General features: G+C 56.3%; 7 protein-coding genes across 7 annotated transcripts; 3 read left to right on the forward strand and 4 right to left on the reverse strand.

The window, feature by feature from the left end:
* The first annotated feature begins 501 nt into the window (after positions 1-501).
* B0I36DRAFT_160849 (Alpha/beta hydrolase fold-1) lies at positions 502-1,529 on the forward strand. Its single transcript, XM_046148657.1, has 2 exons — positions 502-1,098; positions 1,176-1,529. Exons 1-2 carry the CDS (start codon positions 679-681, stop codon positions 1,518-1,520), a joined length of 765 nt encoding a protein of 254 aa, XP_046009850.1. The 5' UTR covers positions 502-678; the 3' UTR covers positions 1,521-1,529.
* Positions 1,530-3,146: 1,617 nt separating this feature from the next.
* On the reverse strand, positions 3,147-3,803 carry B0I36DRAFT_434029 (uncharacterized protein; the record flags this gene model as incomplete). Its single annotated transcript, XM_046162684.1, has 1 exon — positions 3,147-3,803. The coding sequence occupies one exon, from the start codon at positions 3,801-3,803 to the stop codon at positions 3,285-3,287; it is 519 nt and encodes a 172-aa protein (XP_046009851.1). The 3' UTR covers positions 3,147-3,284.
* Positions 3,804-5,042: 1,239 nt separating this feature from the next.
* B0I36DRAFT_331065 (uncharacterized protein) lies at positions 5,043-6,739 on the forward strand. The gene has a single exon (XM_046154924.1). It carries the CDS (start codon positions 5,218-5,220, stop codon positions 6,433-6,435), a length of 1,218 nt encoding a protein of 405 aa, XP_046009852.1. The 5' UTR covers positions 5,043-5,217; the 3' UTR covers positions 6,436-6,739.
* A 374-nt stretch (positions 6,740-7,113) lies between these two features.
* B0I36DRAFT_366176 (uncharacterized protein) lies at positions 7,114-9,474 on the reverse strand (the record flags this gene model as incomplete). Its single annotated transcript, XM_046159251.1, has 2 exons — positions 7,114-7,701; positions 7,795-9,474. 2 exons carry the CDS (start codon positions 9,472-9,474, stop codon positions 7,114-7,116), a joined length of 2,268 nt encoding a protein of 755 aa, XP_046009853.1.
* A 1,712-nt stretch (positions 9,475-11,186) lies between these two features.
* On the reverse strand, positions 11,187-12,269 carry B0I36DRAFT_352470 (uncharacterized protein; the record flags this gene model as incomplete). The annotated part of the gene is made up of 1 exon (XM_046157111.1): positions 11,187-12,269. The coding sequence occupies one exon, from the start codon at positions 12,267-12,269 to the stop codon at positions 11,187-11,189; it is 1,083 nt and encodes a 360-aa protein (XP_046009854.1).
* Positions 12,270-15,356: 3,087 nt separating this feature from the next.
* On the reverse strand, positions 15,357-17,369 carry B0I36DRAFT_352471 (uncharacterized protein; the record flags this gene model as incomplete). Its single annotated transcript, XM_046157112.1, has 1 exon — positions 15,357-17,369. The coding sequence occupies one exon, from the start codon at positions 17,367-17,369 to the stop codon at positions 15,357-15,359; it is 2,013 nt and encodes a 670-aa protein (XP_046009855.1).
* Positions 17,370-18,418: 1,049 nt separating this feature from the next.
* B0I36DRAFT_331072 (uncharacterized protein) lies at positions 18,419-19,854 on the forward strand. Its single transcript, XM_046154925.1, has one exon. The coding sequence runs from the start codon at positions 18,756-18,758 to the stop codon at positions 19,500-19,502; it is 747 nt and encodes a 248-aa protein (XP_046009856.1). The 5' UTR covers positions 18,419-18,755; the 3' UTR covers positions 19,503-19,854.
* The last annotated feature ends 232 nt before the right edge of the window (positions 19,855-20,086 follow it).

Here is a 20,086-nt window from a genome sequence, read left to right on the forward strand (position 1 = left end):
TGGTGATTTTTGGGATGTGGTTTTACAGCGGCAACGGCAACGACAGCGACCTTCACCCACGCCGCAGTTTGACCCTAAAGGCTGGGAAAACGTTAGTGACGATAGCTTCACTTCTAATAGTGCCCTCGCCGGCGACGAGATGCTGTACCTACTAACAGGGCGCCGTTAAGGTCGTTTTGAAGGTACTGGTAATAGTGGTTGAGAGCAATGTGAGGTGGGGGTGAGCTGCCAGCTGGCGACTACGACCTGCAGGGACCCCTGTACTAGTGCCTGGACCAAGACTTTTGAGACGCACCTCCGTACAGGGTCACCACCAAGTGGAGATAACGGCGGAGCCAGTGAGCCAGCAAAAAAAACGCCTGGGGCCCTGCACCAGGGCCCACACGCTTGAACCCCTTGGCGGACAATTGCCGCAATCCTTGCCGGTAGCTCAATAGCACCGCGACGGTATACCATAGTAGGTCCCATCGTGGCCGCCATGACTCGTACGAGACCAGGCCAGTATCGTAAAAGAGTAAAAGATAGGCCGCTAATTTCCCTCGGGCCCCTCCCGGGTCCTGTCCGGGACGCCCTTTTCGCACAGACTCAGTGATATATAATAGTGCTGCGACGTTCAGTACCTAGCACGAAGCCTCAGCTCCTTTCCCAGGCAGACAGACACCCACAGTCGCTCACAACATGGCCTCAACCTCATCCAAGCCGACTATCGTGTTCGCGCCGGGCGCGTGGCACACCCCGGATTGCTTCGACATCGTCCGACATGCACTGCAGCAGCGTGGCTGGGCCACCGAGTCCGTGAACTACCCAACTGTGGGCGCCGAGCCCCCGACCAAGGGCCTTGCGGACGACGCCGCCGCTGTCCGCAGTGCTGTCGAAGCGCTGGCTGACCAGGGCAAGGAGGTCGTGCTCGTCGTGCACTCATATGGCGGCCTCGTCGGCGCAAATGCTGTAGAGGGTCTGGGTTATAGGCAGCGCGCAAAGCAGGGAAAGATGGGCGGCGTCATTATGTTTGTATACCTGGCCGCTTTCGTGACGCCAAATGGCAAGACGATCAAGGAGATGTTGGGTGGCCAGTTCCTCCCCTGGATGAGATTTGAAGTGAGCAGCGGAATTGTTCCCCCGACTATGACTCTTGCATCTGAACAAGACACTGACACGGACTTTTGTGTCTTTAGGGCAACTATGTCTACCCAGACACTCCTGAGGTCGTCTTCTATCATGATGTCGAGCCTGAGTTGCAGAAGCAGGCAATCGCCAAGCTCAAGCACCAATCGGCCCCTGTTTTCACGGATCCTGTCACATACGAGCCGTGGCACGAGATAGATTGCATGTACTTCTTCTGTGACGGCGACAAAGCCCTGCCGCTACCGGTACAGCAGCAGATGGCGACGTTGTTAGGCCCTGTTGCAGCCTCATTCCATACCAAGGGCTCTCACTCACCGTTCCTATCTGAGGTCCAGGAAGTTGTTGAGGGATTGGAGCATGCCGCAAGGGTCGGCCAAGAGAAGAGCAAGGCATAGAAGTCAAGAAACCTGGCCTAGGCTTCTAGGTTGATGGATTGTCGGCCTAGGTTCATGGATTGTCGGTCACGAGATCCATCGGGTTGGTCTCGACGCTGGAAACAGTGGGCGTCGGACCAGGTCCTTTTGTGGGAATCCACCATCTCGCCGGAACAGACTCCCTTCCTCTGTACCGAACAATAGAGCGTAGCTAGAGACTTAGACAAGCCGAAAAACAGACAACAAGACCAAGATCCTCGAACCATGCATCCCTCGTCTGTAGCTCCATAAATTGGTAACCGATTGGAAAATGTTGGGAGGTTGGTGGCGCAGCGGCGGTTATTGGACCTGTAACAAATTATCATTACCAACATCACGACGCTTTCCCTCGTAGACGTCTTTGCGTCTGACTTTCGGCACTCTCTACCTATACATGGCTTATGCCCTACTATTACTCCCTAGTAAGCTTCTCGAGCTTATCGTACGGTCTCTCGAGGCCGGTGCGGACGCGATGGAGTAGCGTAGTGTAACGGCCAACTAATTGTAACGGCCAACCAATAGGGGACGTTTGTTTAGGCGCGGGAAGGAGTATAAACAACTAGGCCATAGGATCAGGCTAGGAACAAGGGCGGATCATATAGCAGTGCCGTTATAAGTCTCTTATGTTAGTAACGATAAGGGAACCGATAAGGTCCGAACCGGGTACCGTATTAGTAGTTATATATTGTCACGATCCTGCCTCCGGGGTCAACCGTCTGGCAGGGCGCTGGGGTTGCTGTTCTGCAGATAGGTAAAGCCTGCGCAAGATCAACTAACACTCTGCTGTCGTTCTCTCTTTGGGTTGTCGTTCGTGTCTCTTGGAAGAGATACCAGTCTCGGCAATTGAGTGACTAGTTCAAGTGTGGGTGAAACTGATACTTAGATTGATCGCTGAAGTACAAAGGTAGTGACTGTGTATCTAGGAGATCCTCCTTCTATATACCCTTTGTCCTTCATCGTGGTTATGACCCTGACCCCGATGGTCGCGGCCGGGTCACGAATCTGGTCCGGATGGTCATGCATATATTGATGACCATCTTTCTTGGCGTGGTGTCGGTCATGCAGATATGCATGACCGGTACGTACCTTCCTTATCGTCCCTTATCGTGCTTACATAAGAAACCTGTGACGGTGCTGCCACATGATCCGCCCTTGTCCTTGGCCCGATCCTGTGGCCTAGTTGTTTGGGCTCTTCCTTGCCCGTAACAAACATCCCCTGTTGGTTGGCCGTCACATATATATCTGTTACGGTTCGAAGAAGCCGCTAGACCACGGAGGCAAAAGTCTACGGTACCTATCGGTTAGGTACCTAGTCGTCTATTAGGGTATATAAACCCTAACATCTCCCCCCCCCCCCCTTTAGAAAGGAAGAGAAAGAGCGCGTGCCTTCGCGTAGAAACTATTCTAAGGATTAGTCGCCTGCTCCGAGAATCGAACCCGGCCGGGATTCGAACCCGGTATCTTTCTCGTAGACCCCACCCCTAGAAATGCAGCTAAGGATATAGCCTATAGGGCGCGCGCGGGGAATGAGGGGCAATTCGTTCGACTCGGTCGGGGCACCAGATGTTACGGTTCGTCAAATCTAGCGTTATGGTGGGTTGCTGTTTTGCCCTTTCCTTCGCGATAAATGGCTTGCTGTTTCTGGTGCAGAGTCTCTAAGAATGACGATTTTGTTGTTCCCTATGTCGGCATATCCAGCATCCCTTGCAGTCGAGGATGCAGCATTTGCCATAGTCGCATCAGTTGCTATAGATCCGTTCGATCACCCCATTCTCTAGCGTACCGAAAGACATCCATAGCCCATTTTCGGATAGGGGTATCCTTATGGTTGTCACTAAGAGTGTAGGGATGGCTATCCAACCATTGGCCAGCCTCGTCCAGTTTGATGCCAAACCTGGCCTTTACTTTGTCAAGTAACCTCTGGTAGTTGTTTCGTACCGATTTCTTGTCTTCGTCGGATAACTGCAACTGCCACCAGCTGAAGGCTTCACCTCTCAGCAGGGTGTGCGCTCCAGCCGCAATAGCTAACGTCTTTTCTGGTGTATCCGCCCATTCTTGGACCCGGTCGATCCAAAGATTAGCGTCAGTGTAGTAAACCTGGCCCTTGCTGTCGTGGAATAGGGGCTGTCCGTTTGCCTTGTCGTTATCTGCGTCAGGCCAGAGGTATCCAACGTCGGCTACTTTCCACACTAGTTGGGGAGGCTTAGCGCTAACTTCGCTAGCTAGGCCTGGTGCGGCGGCGGTCGTGTTGGTGGCGGCGTTCATTAGTTGCAGGATAGCTGTCAGCCCTTCCAGTGCCGACGCTAACTTGTCTATAGAGGTACTAGATGCTGGCTGATTTCCTGTCCACTGTGACGCTTGTCTTGCTTGGTCTGAAGGGCTGGCGCCATCATTTCCTCCGGCGTCTGAGGTCCCTCGGCTTGGTGACCCTTCATCCATCGTCAGGGGTAACGTTTGAACCGACCCTGGTGTCGATGTTTTCGGGGTCTCTAGGGGTCCCCGCGCTGATGGCGCTGTCAACGTCGTCCTTGTCGATATTGTCGTCCTCTTGTCCGGGTGCTGTTTCGTGCTTGCATCCAGGCTGTTTTGAGGGCCTCGCTATCGCTGTCCCAACGCCGGGGATAGGTGCGTTGAGTAGGATGTTCTTGTTCGGTGAGTTCGCCGTTAATGTAGTCAAGTCTAGCGATTTCTTGGAATCGCTGGACGACATGCGGCTTCTTGTCTTTGAGGAATGGGTGATCCGGGTTCTTGCTGACGAAATTGCTGATTTCCTTAACGCGTGTGTAAGGCCAGAGGCCTCAACGGTCCTATATAAGGTACTGGAAGCCCTAAGTACGCCGTGCGGCGTACTGCTAGATCTTTTGGTCTATTGGTCGAGCGGTTATAGGGCTCCGTTCTTACATTTTCATAGCGTACTACTAGAAGGGTACGGGCGGCTACGCGATCTTATACTCGGTTTAACTATTCTAGCGCCTTCCATTATCTCTCGCCACCGACAGACCTACATAAACCGGTGTACCACTTAGGTAAGCTATACTAACGAAAGGTAGAGTATTATACAGTACTTTAGGCCGTAGGAACAGCACGGTATAAGCACCAAAGGGGCCCTAAAGCGAGACCCCAGATATTAAAACATTAATACAAAAGCGGAAGCAGATTTCACTCGTAACTGTAGTAACAAATGTCTAGTACAGCTATGCGACAACTGGCAACTACGCAGTCATGTCCCAGGTTGAGCTACCCAATCTCACCACACCACACCAGAGCCTGAGTGGTAGTAGGGGTGTGCAACCAGCGCGTCGAGCTACGGAGGGATTAGTTGAGGGACTGATCCCTACAATGACTCATTGCAAACGGATAAAGGCACCTCAAACTATGCACGACCGTTAGCGGATTGCTTTCCGTAACTAAACCGTTATCGGTGGTTTAGGATACATCAGATTCGGGCCTCAAATGACCCCACTATCAACACCTTAGAACCGCGGAAGGGTGACATATGCAAGAATTCGTCCTCGCGCGCCACGTCGTCTTCTATCTCGGCACAACCACGCTAGACTGGCGTCACCTGTTCGCCCTCGCGATCTTCTACGACAACACCGCTCTGCGAGGCAGCCAGTTCTTGGACCTCTGTGCGTCCGGGGAGCTGCTCACGCACGTCGGCTGGCAAATCTTCTACACAATGGCGCACCAGCGCGGCTTCCGCGGGCTGCAGAGCGACGACACAAACCCCCAAGGAGGAGGAGCAGGAGGAGTCGCCGAGTTTCTCGCGAGCCTGACCCTGTCCACGGCCATGGCGAGGATGCGCGAGGCCCGCTGGGTCGACCTGCTCCAGTGGTACCGCCTGTGCCGGTGCACGCTCGAGCGCGACCGGTACTGCGCGCTGCTGAGCATCGCGACGGATCTCGACGTCGCCGCGCACCCGGAGCTCGCGCCCGACTACACGACGGCGGATGCCGAGCTGGAGCTCAAAATTGGCAAGTTCCTGATCCAGCAGCAGCCCGATGGGCGCGAGACGTTGATGCGTGCCGGGCTGGTCACGCAGACGCAGACGAGCACGGACACTGACAAAGATCGACCGAGCTGGATGCAGAGCTTTGCACAGTTCCGCCTGGACTGCGACGCGCATTCTGAGCAGACTTCGATGCACAATGCCAGCATGGCTGCCGGGCCAGACAGCGTGTTCGTCGCGAGGTCGGTGCCGGACTGGCCCGATGTGATCTGCGTCCAGGGATACAAGGCCGATGACCTGCTCGGCGTAGCGAGGCAGACTGACCACAAGATGAAGCATGAGGAGCGTGTGTGCGACTACATCTGCAGCGCGTTTGAGATGTTCTCGGCGAGGGTGACAGCGCTCAAGCTGCCCAACGTCGTGGATAGGGAGTGCATAGAGGCCATGGTCACAACCATGGCGGCCGACACGTGGATTCCGTCACACACGCGGGACATGGGCGTGCTTGTGCTCGGGTTGTTCGTGGTCCTTGTGTCACGCAAGGGCCAGTTTGACGGTTTCCCAGGCTGGAAGACTGTGCTCGCGGGCATCTTGCAGTCGGCCTACGGTCACGACAAGGTCCTGACTGCCGATGGGCGCATCGCCGTCTCGGATGAAGTAACCATGCATGCGTTCAAGAGCTTCTTCAGCCACGCGTTCTCGCCCTGCATCTTCGGTATCAAGGCCGCCATCACGCGCGAGGGATCATTTGCCAATGTCCCCCCACTCTCGGAGCCTATGGACGAGATCTGGATCGTTTCGGGATGTAGGTTGCCGGTCGTGCTCCGAAAGAGTGCTCGCCGGGAGGGCATGTTCCGCCTGGTGGGCGTCTGTTACGCCCACGGTGTCATGGACGGATCTTTGTTGTTGCGGGAGGACTTTGCGTTTAGGGATGTGCTTATCTGCTGATGACTACTGTATGGCAATGGTCAGCTATGCTGTAGGACGTGATTGAGGATGGATTGTGTGTGCTTGTCGATGCTTTTGAATGGGCTTATGCTTCAGACTGTTGCAGAGTGAAATGAGCTATTATTTGGGTTTATTGATTCGGTCTGGCGAGCTGCTGTCCCCTGAGATAGGCGTTAAGCACCTTCCTCTTTTTGGTACCTCATACCATAATGCAGAGCAGCCCCGGCATTGTACCGGCTGGGAGCACTAAATTGGAGGCATGTTAACATTCTAAATAGGATACGAATCATAAGCAAGACACCTGGGGTGCTGCACTGATAAGAATTGTGCAATTACACTGTAATAAGAACCTCTACACCTCTGAGCCTCTGAGCCTCTGAGCCTCTGAACCTCTGAACCTCTGAACCTCTGAACCTCTGAACCTCTCAAACGCAGGCGTCGCAACCCCAGATGCCAGGGACGTCTCCTCGACACTAGCTCGCCGTCGAAAACTTCTCAACCCCAGCCCTAGTCTCTCAAGTTCTCGAGCTGGGGTCGTCGAAAGGCTCTCGAGCTGGGGTCGTCGAAAGGCTCTCGACCCCAGCCCGCCATCGACAACTTCTCGAGCTGGGGTCGTCGAAAGCTTCTCGACCCTAGCTCTAGTTCAAGGCTATTCGACCCCAGCTTATCGGCATGAAATTATCGACCCGAGCTCCAGTCTACCGCCCTTCTGCCAACGCAGTAGCTGGCCCCATCTGTGTCATGGTTTGGCTGCAGGTCCAAGTGGGCTTTGCCAATTGCAACGATGCCGAGAGCCACACCAGAGTGTTGCATTGTGTGCTCTCCAATCTTGACTTCGGCGCCCATGGCGTCGGTCGAGACTGGCACACCACCTTCCTCAGGCTGGGGCCGAGGGACAAAGGTTGGTGGGGCGATTGGTACACCATTGGAGTCGACCATCCATTTGATCTCCTCGTCGGTGATGCGGCCTTGGCTTTTCAGGTGGTTGAGCGATAACCAGTGAGTGTGGACGACCATGTTCCACTGTGGCCGGGAAAACTCGCCCTGCAAAGAAATGTCGTCCCGCACCGTCTTGCTTGACCCAGCCTCGCTACCCAGTAGGAATAGTATCGCAGGATACTGCACCAATATCAAAGGACCCTGTATCGAGACACTGGTATCTATAACCCACGCCTTATCATCCATAGGGACAGACACGAGGAAGTCCGTAGAGGCATTGGACCAGTCGGCACGAGGTAGTTTGACGGGGCGTTGGTCACCCAGAAGCTGCGTAGTTTGACGGGGCGTTGGTCACCCAGAAGCTGCCCAGCCCTCTTGGGAGGCCCAAGACGGCCAGCCACGACATCCTCCAAAGAACACATTGTAGCTGGTACCATCCAATGCAGAGAAGAGATGGACCGTGACAATGTCTTTGCCCTCCGGCGATGTCACGGAACGCACAGCCATCTTGCGGAGGCACATGGGGTTTGGCTCCGCTGGGATAACTTCAAACAAAGCGACTAGTTTGAAGTTGTCCGGACGCGTTGACCGGGGCAGAGCAAAGGTCGAGCTCTCGTCCACAAAAGGAAGCTCCAGGGACCTGCGAGCTTCCGATCGTAGCTTCAGCGCCTCTGTTAGCAGAGCGATGTACATGTCCAACCACTTCTGGTACTGATCCTCTGCCTCACGCTTTGAGGCAATCTCAGCTTGCGAAGGTATATTGTCTGGCAGCACCTGGCCCTTGCCAGCACGGCGAATCTCGGCGATGCCAGCCATTAGATCCTTGCGCACGATCTGTCGTAGAGGTTCCACCCACAGGCAACGCGAGCTGAGCAGCTCCAGCCGAGCGAGCGAGGCCTCGGCGGACTGCATGAGCTGCTTATCGAACAGGCCATCATCTTCCGACTCGCTGGCTGCCGTGACCTCGAGATTTTGGAAGAGCGCATCCGGGCATGGCTCGCGAGCGTCGGTCCTCGCGAAGCGTCTGAGACCGACTGGATGCTCGCCTGAGGGCCGGCCGAAATCATGCCTGAGTGCCAGGCTCTTGACCAGCTCCGCGTCACTGCGAGCTTCCAGGGTGACGCGCTCACCCGAAAGCTTTGTGGTTGGCCGCAACGCCAGTAAACCTGGACCTCGTACCTGAAAGGTCTCTCGGTCCAGCGAACGCCAGACCCAGCTCGGTCTGGAGGGACGGTCCTGTTGCTTGGAGCGTACTTGGAGCCGGTGTGCTTTGAGGGAGCCTTGACAGCTTGCATTGATGTCTGTCGGTTGAGGCGAACGACTGGGATGAATGCAACCTCGGCGTTTGGGACCTTTGTATGCGCGCGCGATGGAGAGAGCGATCTGGGGCTTGGTCAGAAAATCCTGGTGCAAGTGCTCTCGGACCGCTTCGACCAGGCCCAAAAAGCGAGGCGTTGGCCGGAAGGGCGGAAAAGCGGGCAGCTCATCGAAGGGGAAGTCCGGTTCGTCATCGGATTCTTTGGCATAGTGGATGGCGCCTATCTCCATGAGCGTAGGCAGAGCCCAGCGGTAGCCCCAAGGAAGAGTGAAAGGGCCTCCCGATTCCGAGGCCGCACGCCGCTCTTCCCTCTGCTCGGTCGCGTAATCCGCGCCGGGTTCGCGGGTCTTGATCATCCTGCTGAAAATTCCGCCCCTTGAGAGGTGCCGCCTCACATCTCTGAATGCCCCATGTCCGTTGAGGGGAACGACCGGGATAAAGGCAACCTCGGCGTTGGGGATCTTGGTATGCGCGCGAAGATTCGTGACGCAGTTGTTGATTTCCTCGGGCTCGCCGTTCTGTGAGACATATACCGGGTAGATGCCGGTTGGGTCGAAGCCAACCATGTGGCTAAGGGATCGTGAGGTGTTCGCCTTGGCGGTGTGCCGAATCGCAGCTCGTCCATGCATGCGGTGCTGGACTTGGACAAAGACATACTTGGTGTCCTTATTGATTTGCGACCGCTTGTCGCCCGACTTGATCCCGGCATACTCCCAGGGCTCAGTGTTTGTGCCCAGGATGCCTTTGACCCTGTCATATGTGCCCTTGTCTATTGAGCACATAGCCAAAAATGCTTTCCCCGTCGGGCCAAGCTCCACAAAGGCGTCTCCTGTCGGGCCAGCCCATGTCTACGGCAAGCTAGGTGGCTTCTCCCTGATGAAGGCTAGGCAAGAAGTGAAGCTGATTCCCTGGAGCAACGGAGACTTACAGGCTGGCGGACTATATGGCTCTCCAAACCGGATTCACAGCTGGATCTCCGGGCTCATAACTTGGGTCCAGCTGTGTCAAACTCTTAAAGGAAGAGGATATGTATGGAAGAGAGAAAGCGGCTCCGGCAACGTGTGGCCGTGATATATATGGTGATTGGGAGGAGTGAGCAGTCGAACGTGAGATATGTCGATGGCTGAGAATGAAGGGCTACTTGAATGAGTGGGAGGTGCTGTGGAAAGAGAAGCGGCCATGACTGAAGTCAAGAAAAGCACTTCGGTCAGCACTGAGTTCGAAGTGATAGACGGTTTGAAATGGGATATGCCTACCTTTATAGTAGAGGGAAAGTGCAGAAGTGAGGACGATGTGATATTGAACAATGCTGGTATTGAGGTTGAAGAGAGCCAGAGGAAAGGTTTGTACATAATGATTTGAAGGTGGGAGAGTGTTGTTTGTCATGAAACTAGACGGAGTGGAGTGATTGCGAAGAAATATATAATGACAAATGTGGGAAGTTGTGATAAATGTGTGTTGGGGAAAGAGATCTGAGCTTTGAGGTTGGGGGAGCAGCTGGACTTTATACGAGATGAAACATGCCCTAGGAGCGAGGACAATGGATGCCTGGGACAGCGAGAACAATGCCCCCGACCTTCAATGGCTCACTGCAGCAATATCAATCGTCCGGGCAGCTATTGACATTCTCCGACAGCGGTGTGTTACCTATGAATGGGTGCAACTTGCCATTGAGGGAGCCTTGGTGTGGAACAAGGTAGTCCCTCGTGAACGCACAAGTCATGCTCAATGGTGGCGGCAAGTGACTCGCCCGCGCACATTCTATGAAACAAACCTGCCTACGCTACTTACGACGTTTCCGCCAGGCGCCGATCAGGCAGATCGACGACAGGGGCAACAATGCTCCTTAATAGCACATCACTGGCGTTCATTCAGCCTGATGCGGATCGTGCAAGGCATGCCTCAAGCCTCAAGTCTCGTTCCAGATTGCCAGCGATTGAATAAACTCGATTGAAGCCACATTGCGACTTTCGATGCTTGTGTTATGTATGCTTCATTGTGATTACAAGCCCTCATCGTCGGATCAAACAAGTCTTGAGAACTCCTGCTGGAATGGCGCTTGCACAACGACAACGCACCACGAACATGCCTGATGTAAGGCAGTCAATGCTGCCCAGCTTTTGAACAGCCCGACTTAGTCGATGGCGCAGCTGGCGGTTTTCCCTTGGTCTAGCGACAGGCATACGCTTGTTGATCCTCACGACGTCCAAGTAGATACTTACTAAAGCACTCGAGTAAATCACCCCCAAATGGGTCATCTCATGAGCCCCCACTATGACACAAAGCTTTCACAATGGCCCCCCACTTCAGCCTGACGTGCTGAGATTGACGCACGTAATCACAACAGACGCTCACGCCGAGCACAGGACACAGACGATTTCAATGCTTTTTTTCTTCTTCATTATTCGTGTGGTATCATTGAACAGGCCGGTCCGACATCATTATCGTGGGGGCCGGCAGTATTTTCTTTTAACCCATTCGCCCCAAAACAAATTTACAGCTGGTTGGCAGTGTTGAAGTCGACCAAAGCCTCGGCGACACGCTTGGACATGGTCTTCTCGCCCTCGCGGACCCAGACGCGAGGGTCGAAGAACTTCTTGTTGGGCTTGTCGGCGCCGTCGGGGTTGCCGACAGAGGTCATGAGGTAGTCCTTCTTGTTGACCATGTAGTCGCGGATACCGGCGCAGTAGGCGAACTGCAGGTCGGTGTCCAAGTTGACCTTGACAACACCGTACGAGATGGCGTCGAGGTACTCCTGCTTGGAGGAGCCGGAGCCGCCGTGGAAGACGAAGAAGACGGGCTTCTCGTCGTTGGTCTTGAGCTGCTCACGGACGTAGGCCTGGTGCTTGCCGAGGAGCTCGGGGTGGAGCTTGACGTTGCCAGGCTTGTAGACGCCGTGGACGTTGCCGAAGCCGGCAGCAATGCTGAAGTAGGGGGAGATGGGGGAGAGGGTGTTGAAGATGTTCCAGATGTCCTCGGGCTGGGTGTAGAGGGAGTTGTTGTCAACATCCTCGTTGTTGACACCATCCTCCTCACCGCCGGTGATGCCGATCTCCATCTCGAGCCACTGCTTCATGGGGGCAGCACGCTTGAGGTACTTGGCGGTGGTCTCAATGTTCCACTCGACAGGCTCCTCGGACAGATCGATCATGTGGGAGGAGAAGAGGGGCTCGCCGTGCTTCTTGAAGTAGTCCTCATCGGCATCGAGCATGCCGTCGAGCCAAGGGAGGAGCTTCTTGGCGCAGTGGTCGGTGTGAAGGACAACGGGGATGCCGTAGGTGGGAGCAATGGCACGGATGTACTGGGCGGCGGCGATGGAACCGGCGATGGAAGCAGCCTGGTCGCTGCCGTTGGGGACACCCTTGCCAGCAAAGTAGGCGGCACCACCCTGGGACATCTGGAGGATGATGGGCGACTTGGCATCGCGGGCGGCCTCGAGAGAAGCAACAACGGTCGAGGAGGAGGTGACGTTGATGGCGGGGATGGCGAACTTCTTCTCGCGAGCGTACTCGAAGAGGGCGAGGACGTCGTCACCGACGATGACGCCGGTCTTGCGGGAGAGCTTGGCAGTGGCCATGTTTGCGGAAGTTGTGAAGCTGGTGGTTGTGTGGTTGCGAGGTAGGGGTGCTGAAGCTAAGAATACCGCGTCAATTGGGATTCTAGGAGTCTGTTTTGGGAAGGAGTCAGCTGTGAGGATGAAGGAGGAAGAGAGAGAGAAAGCGGTAGAAAATGGCTGGGACCGCGACGATAAAAAAGCGAGACAATTGGCGAGCAATGGAGGGGCATCTCCTGGCCGACCGGAGCTGAGGAGCGAAGCGCAGAGCGCGTGGAAGGCCCCGAGCAGGCCAATTGGCCGCCGCATGACGCCAACCAAGAAGGCCGGAGAGGGGCAGCTCGAAGCGTGCTGGCGGGCGGTGGGGGCGTTGAGGTCAGAGTGGGCGGGAGGTGGGGTTGGGCGAGACTTGGACGGTCGGGCCTTTGGCCAGCAGGGCCGATTGGGAGAGCGGCTCACGGTGAGCGATATCCACGGCTGGGGATGTGGGCGGCCTGCTAGCTCAACAAAAGCCCACTGTTGCCGTGTCTCGGACGCGGCTTGGCTGGGCGGTGCGTGGGTGGGAAAGAGTCTGCAGCATCCACCGCGACATGATCATCGCGTGGAGGGGCCGGCAGAGTGACGTTGGTGCGGGTGCAGGGCAAGGATGAGGTCATCTGCAGGTGGCACGACTCGAGTGCCATTGCGTTTGTAGATAGAGACAAGGAGACTGGGACTTACGGTGCCTGCTGGCGAGGTTGGGATAGAGAATGGGATGGGATGAAGGAGAAAGGAGGAAGAAAAGGTCGAGAAGCGCGGCCAGAGCTCGAGATGAGCTTTATTCCGGCGAGGAAGCAGCCACGATCCAAAGAAGCTCGAAGCCGTTCCTGCCTGGCGGGGCTTCCGCTCACGCAGCCCGGGCGGCCAAACCAGCCAACCACGGCCGACTTGTTTCAACCCGGCCAAGACACTCCTTCTCCTGCCCGTCCACGGACGCTCTAGACTCCAGCTTTTAGCTGATGGCTACAGCTACAATGGAAGCTTGAACAGGTGGCCTCGAAACTTCTATCCCCCAGGGGGGAGAAGCCCCGGGCACAATTGCATTCTTCGTCTCCATTGCCGTCCAGCCCATCTTCCCCACCACCCGCGAATGCCCTCATCCCCGTCCCCAGCTTTGCTACGGCCACACCATGGCGCGAAATCAATGACATCGATTCGCCTCCAGAGAAGGCAAGGCTCGTTCATCATATCGTCAGTTATGTGACACGCGGGTGAACGACAGCACGTCGTCGTCGCAATCCACGCAGTCGCAATATTGACAGCCAAGGCGTGTCCAGCTTACTTGCCCAGCGAGCCGCATCTGCAGCAGCCCCAAGATGTATCCTCCTAAAGTTTCAGTGCCCTCCAGGCGAGACTGCCATTACACGCTGCCGGGCACATCCCCATTGAGACTCTGAACACGATTTATTTCCACCAATGTCTGGCAAATCAGCTTCCCTCACTCTTGGCAGAGCACGGCGACAGTCCCAGCTGCGGTATCATCGCAAGACTTATCCGCGGTATCATCAAAAAAGCACAGCCAGCTCCCCCCATTATCACTCAACCCACCCTACCCGCGCCGGCCAAGTCCTACGGTATCGTACTCGCACTTCCGTACAAATCCATGCATCCACGTCTGAATTTCGGAAACCCACGGCCCAGCTGCCACGCAGGCAGCTCCTGGAAGCCATAATCCCCTTTCCCTAGAAGTGCCGACCTGCCCGTTCGATCGGGAAAGTGCGGAGCAAGCAGCAGGGCCGCAGCACTGCAATCGCCGCGGCGGCCGGCTGTGGCCCTGCCCCCCTTCCCCAAATCCCCACTTGTCGCCGGCCCGGACGGAGCACGGAAACTCACGGAGCTCTCGAGGTGCCTCTCGATGCAACTACCGCGGCCAGACAGCAACCACAAACAAGCCCGGCGAGGATTCAAAAATTGCCTGGTTTGTATGATCAAGCGCTTTTGCGAGATTTTACTCGAGCACACCTGTGTTCGCATTGTGCAGGCTCATACCATGGCTGCCGCTACGGGCATGACCTTTTCCCGCGGCAGCAAGTCCTATTGTCATGACAATGGCCACAAACACTTCCCCAGACAATCGGTCGGAACAAGCAACCCCAGCGCCGCTGGACCTCGGGAATCCGACAAGAGGGCTGGAACCACTCCTGGGCATCCCTCGAGTCCCACCAATCACCAAGCGCGGCGCCCCGACAGGAAGCCGTGCCGCATTCCTCGATCTGGATCTGGGGTAATTAGGGCAGACGACAAAGGTGGGTCAAGCCCCCCTAGCCCGCGATGATTTTCCGGGGGCAGTGTGAACAACGGAAGCAGGGCAGGCAGGCACCGCGAACGGCCTCAAGACGAGAGCGGCGTCTTGGGGGCATCTGGCTGAGGCACCTGCTGAGGCTGCCGTAGAGACTCTGACTGCTCTGTGACGTGAACTCCCAGGCGACGAATACCATCACGTGAGAACTGACGTACGGGCAATGAGTTGTAGTAAATGTTCCATTCGCTGTGCGCAATCGGCTAGCCAGCGGCTAACCTGTTTTGATCCCTTTTTCGCTACTGATGATGCTATGTCTTGTGATTGAACGCAAATGGAAAGGAGAAGAAACGCCTAACCATGTGGAAATGCAGCAGCCCCGCGTCATGGTGCTGGCAAAAGGATGTCCATCGTGTATATATATGCGGCCGACCCTGTCCCACTTGTCATGTTCCCCTATGCTGTCAATGCCAGGCCTGTCTGAAGACAATCTCAGCACTGCTGAGCACCCCCGGTTCAAAAAGTCCACTGGCCTGAGACCGCGTGGGTCTCCTGCTCCCGGTAGACCTCGCCCCGCCAAAACGCCCATCAACATCGTGATAGCCCATGAACTCATTCCACGAGTTGATAAGGTATTTGACTACCGCCCTCATGCCACGCTTCCACCAGCGACGCAAGCCGCGAGCTGCTCGTCGAGACAGTGCTCGCAACTCAGGCGTCTTGCCTTGCATGAATGACGAGGCGCTGTCATCATGTGCGCCATCTCCACTGATCGCTAGTATGTCACGTACTCGACGATCCTCTCGCGAGCTCAGATCGGAGCGTGAGCCATCCTAGGACTCCGGCGCTCCTTCTCGTTCGAGCTCGTAGAACAAGAGGTAGACCTCCCGCTGCATCCCCAGAACATCGTTCGTCTTGGCTTCCTTGATCTTCTCGTCGCTGATGCGCCACCACCGATCGCCGTGCTTGCGTTTCCGCCCAAGAGACTTGGAAACTACCGACCCAGCTGTAGCCTTGTCCGAATCGTTGTTAGCCGAGGGAGCTGCTGTGGTGCCGTTGAGGAGGGACGGCGATTCCTTCCGTCCCAGGCCGGCGGGGCTATTCGACCGGCTGTGTCTGACCGAGTTGGAGAGTCTCGAGACGGTCGACTTGGCTGACGCGGCAACGGACCTGAGACTGATGGCGTCTGGGTCGCGCTCCTTCCCAGGGGGAGAAGCATTCGAGCCAGGGAGGCCATTTCCCATACTGGGAGCCGAGCGTGGGATGTTTGTATCAGTTGATTCCCTGTTCACCGTTGGTGAATCCGGGGCCCCGTGCAAGCCATTGCGCATTGCAGAATAGCTCAAATCTGGGGTTGACGCCGCAGGACTGGGATGACCAGATGGCTGGACGGCGCGGATCTGCGGGGTGGCTGCAGGACTGGGCGCTGCAGACTTGGTGAAAATCCCCGAAGGGCGGAACGCGTTGGCCGTGGCGAAAGGGAGAGTTTGGTTTTGACGCCGGAACGACTCGTAGTGCCCGCTGTGGTGGCTGCCTTTGTGTGTCACTGTTCCCAGCAGCTTGTAGTTTTTCCTTGACAGCAGTCCTCCCATCGGCAGCTGTTCCGGGAATACCACTTTGGCCGAGTTCTTCATGGAGGTATGGCTGGCATCGTAGATTGACCTGGAAAGATGTATCGCGAGGACCTTTGGAAACCTCGTCAATTGCATATGCCGCGCGATTCTGCACTTTGGCGCATAACGGGTGTCGGGAAGCTCCACGTCAAGCGGCATCTCCGGGTCGATCTCGATGGCATGCTGCAGCTTGGTAATCGACTCGCGCGTCGTCTTGATAAACCCTTCGTCGGTGGAGCGTGCCAGTTCGGCCTCGAACAGCTCCTTGGCATGCACCAGGCGGCACTTCTCACACTTGAAATCGTCGACATACTCCGTCTTGAAAAAGCCGTCGATGCAAGAGTTGAGTGTCGCCGAGTTGACTTGTGGCACATTAAGTGTCAATGTGCAGAATGTGCTCTGTGTCGGCCGTGGCTTGAAGCCGCACTTTTGGCACTCGATCTGGCTCTCATATTTCCCCTCCATGGGGAATCCCTCCTCTTCCTCTTCATCCCCACCGTGGCTACCCGTCTCTTGACCCAGCTGTCGTGGGGTATCAGCCTCCCTTAGCTCGTCAGACTCGGACCGATCCTGCGCAACATCTTGCAAGCCCAACCCAGCCAGCCGCTGCTCGACAGCCGCACTATCCACGGGGACAGCTGTGCCGTTGGCAGTACTTGGCAAGCCGCCTTTCGCTTTGGCAGCACGCCTTGCTCGTTGGCCAGCGTGATACTCGTCGCATAGTCGCTCGGCTACTACTTGAAGGAACTCTTGGGCGTCCTGCTGCTGGCGGCTGATGCGCTGGCGGAAGGCGGTCTCGAGAACGCGCACGAAGCCGAGCGCCGATATTGTCTTCTTGTAGATGGGCCGTTCGTTGAGGGCGTCAATGATCTCCTTGAGGCCTTTGGTGACCAGTCCAGACTGCAGGCCCTCGATCTTCCAGTCGGGTGTGTTTTTGCGGTTGGGGTCGGGCACGAGCTGCTCGTATACCCATGGCTCGTCAATGTTTCTGCGGTGAGTCTCGCGGATGAGGTAGACGCGGAGGTCGGTGAGCCCGGCGAGGGCCTGGAGGACGGAGTTGATGAAGCAGTCGTTGGCTGGGTTGGCGAGGCCAACGACGCCCTTTTTGCGAGTGGATGCCGAGTTGGACTCGCTGTCGATGAGATAGGTCGGGCCGAAGACGTAGATGAGGGTGATGGCGGCGAGAGAGGCGCCGGCGGCGTAGGTCGCGACGGTCAGCGGCTTGTCGGGCATTGTCTCGGGTCGCCGGGCGGGATGGCACCGGGTGCGGAGGGGGAGGGAGTGACAAGGAGCGTGGGCGCGGCGGTCGGCTGGCGCAAAGAGAGAACGATGCGATAGCGAGGACAACGAACAAAAGAAGCGGCCGCGGCGACGACGGACGGCGGCGAGGGAGCGAGTCGGACAGGCTAGGCTAGAGGTGGAGCTCTTGGGGACAGAGTGGGACGGGCAGCGGTGGCCTCGTTGTGGGGATGCATGGCGGTGCAGATGACGATGACGCGCAACTCGGGCCCAAAGCAATGGGTCGGTCAGTGGAGGACCTCGCGTGAGGGGGTCCTGTTACCCAGCAGTTCGCAGACGAGCGAGAGAGAGAGAGAGCAATGGTCCTGTCCCGAGAGACGGGTGAGAATGGTGCTCGCTGACAGAGGAGGAGGAGAACGACGACAGGCTAAGAATGAGGGGAAAGAGCCGAAGAGGAAGGAGGCCAATTGGAAATAGCCGCGAAAAGAGCCAGAGGGAAGGCGCCATGGACGCCACCATCTGTCTGTCTATCTGGGGGGTCTCACCTCGACCTGGGTCGGACGAGCCGGAGCGGCAAAAGCACCGGCGACGCAACGGCAAGGGCCGCAGTGACTGAGCAGCCTGTGGCTGGCGACAACGGGAGATTGACGAGTCAGGCAACCCATTGCCTCTGGCTGGGTGCAATCTCATGTCGTTGTCAGACAGCCTCGGTCGTGCCTGCAGGCAGCCGCATTCTGGTGCTTCCAGGCTCCACCATGGCAGACGCGCTGCCGTTTTGACGTGCATCGCATCGCATCGCATCGCTGCCCCGCCGATTGCCCACACGAGACCTGCAAGTGGGAAATGGCATGGCTTTCGACAAGTTGCCTCACGCAAGTGTTTCGCCGGGGTTTGCGATGCAGGCACATCCAAGTAGTGTCTCTTTGCTTTCGTCCATCAGATTCCAGTCCTTCCAAGGTGAACCTCATGGTACCTCAGGCCCCTTTCCCCCGCACACTGCAGGGCCGCGTCAGCCACTGTTGCTGACATTGCGCCGCAATCAGGCATAATCCCCCTCAGCACGGCGACTTTTGGCCGCTGCATCCAGGGCATCTCGGGAGAATTGGCCGATGTGCAGCACATGGACTGTATCGCAATGCCAGCAGACCAGAGAAACGACATGACACACAATCACATTTCCCATCATAAGTATGCCCCTTCTCCATCGCTGTCTCCTGAATAGCGACACACTGTTCAAATGGCAACCAGCGATCAGTCCCATCCTCTCCAGAACTTCATCACTGAGTGGGTGCCATATGACTTCGTAATCCCTTGACCCCGACTCTTGTTCAAATAGTTATAGCGCAGGGCCATGCCTTCTACTGCGACAAACCGGGCAGCATGAGAGAACGAACCCAACAACGCAGGCCTGAGAGCCTCATCGATCGCATCCCGCCACTGGGCGAATCTGGCAATTGTGGACAACAACCGCCAGACAAGCACACCAACATCCAAAACAACCACCACGTCGAGATTCGCCGTCACAGCCCCTTAGACCACCTTGCTGACAGCGGCGGCGACGGGCACTGGACAAGCCACGACTACTGCATGTACATGTCATCACGCGTTGGGCGAGCAGGCGGGCATGACCACGTCCCCCGTGGCGGCCTCGTCAGCCTCATCCCGGTTTTGCTCGAAGCAAAGTCCCAGACAAAGTCAGCAGCACGAGCACCATCAAGTGCACCTCACATACCGCGCAATTACTCGCGGCCATTGCAACGCCGTGGCGAAAATTACACAAATGCGCACGTCCTCTCTGATGGCTTTGACAACCCTCTACGAGGCCTCACCCACACCATCTCGCAGCCCACAGCACGGGAACTGCACAGGCAAGATGCATTGGCCTGTTCTTCTCATGGAAAAAAAGACTATCCTGAACCTGAACCTGAACCTGATCGTCGTTCAGCAAGGCTTATGCGGATGTCCGCATATAATGCACCTCAATCTCGCCCCCAGCAGGTGACAGCACCCCCTCCTCCTCGACCAGAAAGTGAACAGCCATTCATCGCACCACTGCCACCATACCTCTCCATTTTCCCTGCTAGAGATAATGCGCCGCCTTCGTACGAGGCTTCAGTGCAACAATGATAGGTCAGGACTTGGGGGGTTGTGGTCAATTTCGCTTGTACCAGCCTTTCAGCAACTAGGGCTGCAATCGGCATTGCTTGATTTATTCTCTTGTATTTTCTGATGATACCTCAATTCCTGTCACGATATTCTCCAGCACGTGAGATGTCTTTGTGGTTTGTTGTCGCGGGGTGCTCTTGCGATTGGGCAGTCTGGAACACAGCAGAGGGTAGATTGTACGAGTTCTGGCGTTTACAACCTTGCGGGAAAGTCCTACTCTTCCTTCATTCATGATCACCCAGGCAACGTCCCTATATCCGCTCAGAGCATTTGATCCGACGTATTCCGACACAAATCAAAACCACACCCGTTAATGGCGGTAATTCCAGTTTCCCGGCAAGCAAGGACCAAGGAATTCTGCCACAGTGTGCATCCTGGTTGACAGTCGCAAGTACTTCCCTGTGGTGCTTTGGATTGGCGAGTAACGTTCCCTCATACCGGGGGGCACTTCTCTGACGACCAGGTTCTGCCGGGGTGCACGGGATCTTCGCTGGCCTGCATACCCGACCTGCAGCTGACCAGCCAGACGAAACCTCCTGACAAAT

The sequence above is a fragment of the Microdochium trichocladiopsis genome (assembly GCF_020744255.1).
Source record: "Microdochium trichocladiopsis strain MPI-CAGE-CH-0230 chromosome Unknown B0I36scaffold_8, whole genome shotgun sequence".
In the NCBI taxonomy this organism is placed as follows: Eukaryota; Fungi; Ascomycota; class Sordariomycetes; order Xylariales; family Microdochiaceae; genus Microdochium; species Microdochium trichocladiopsis.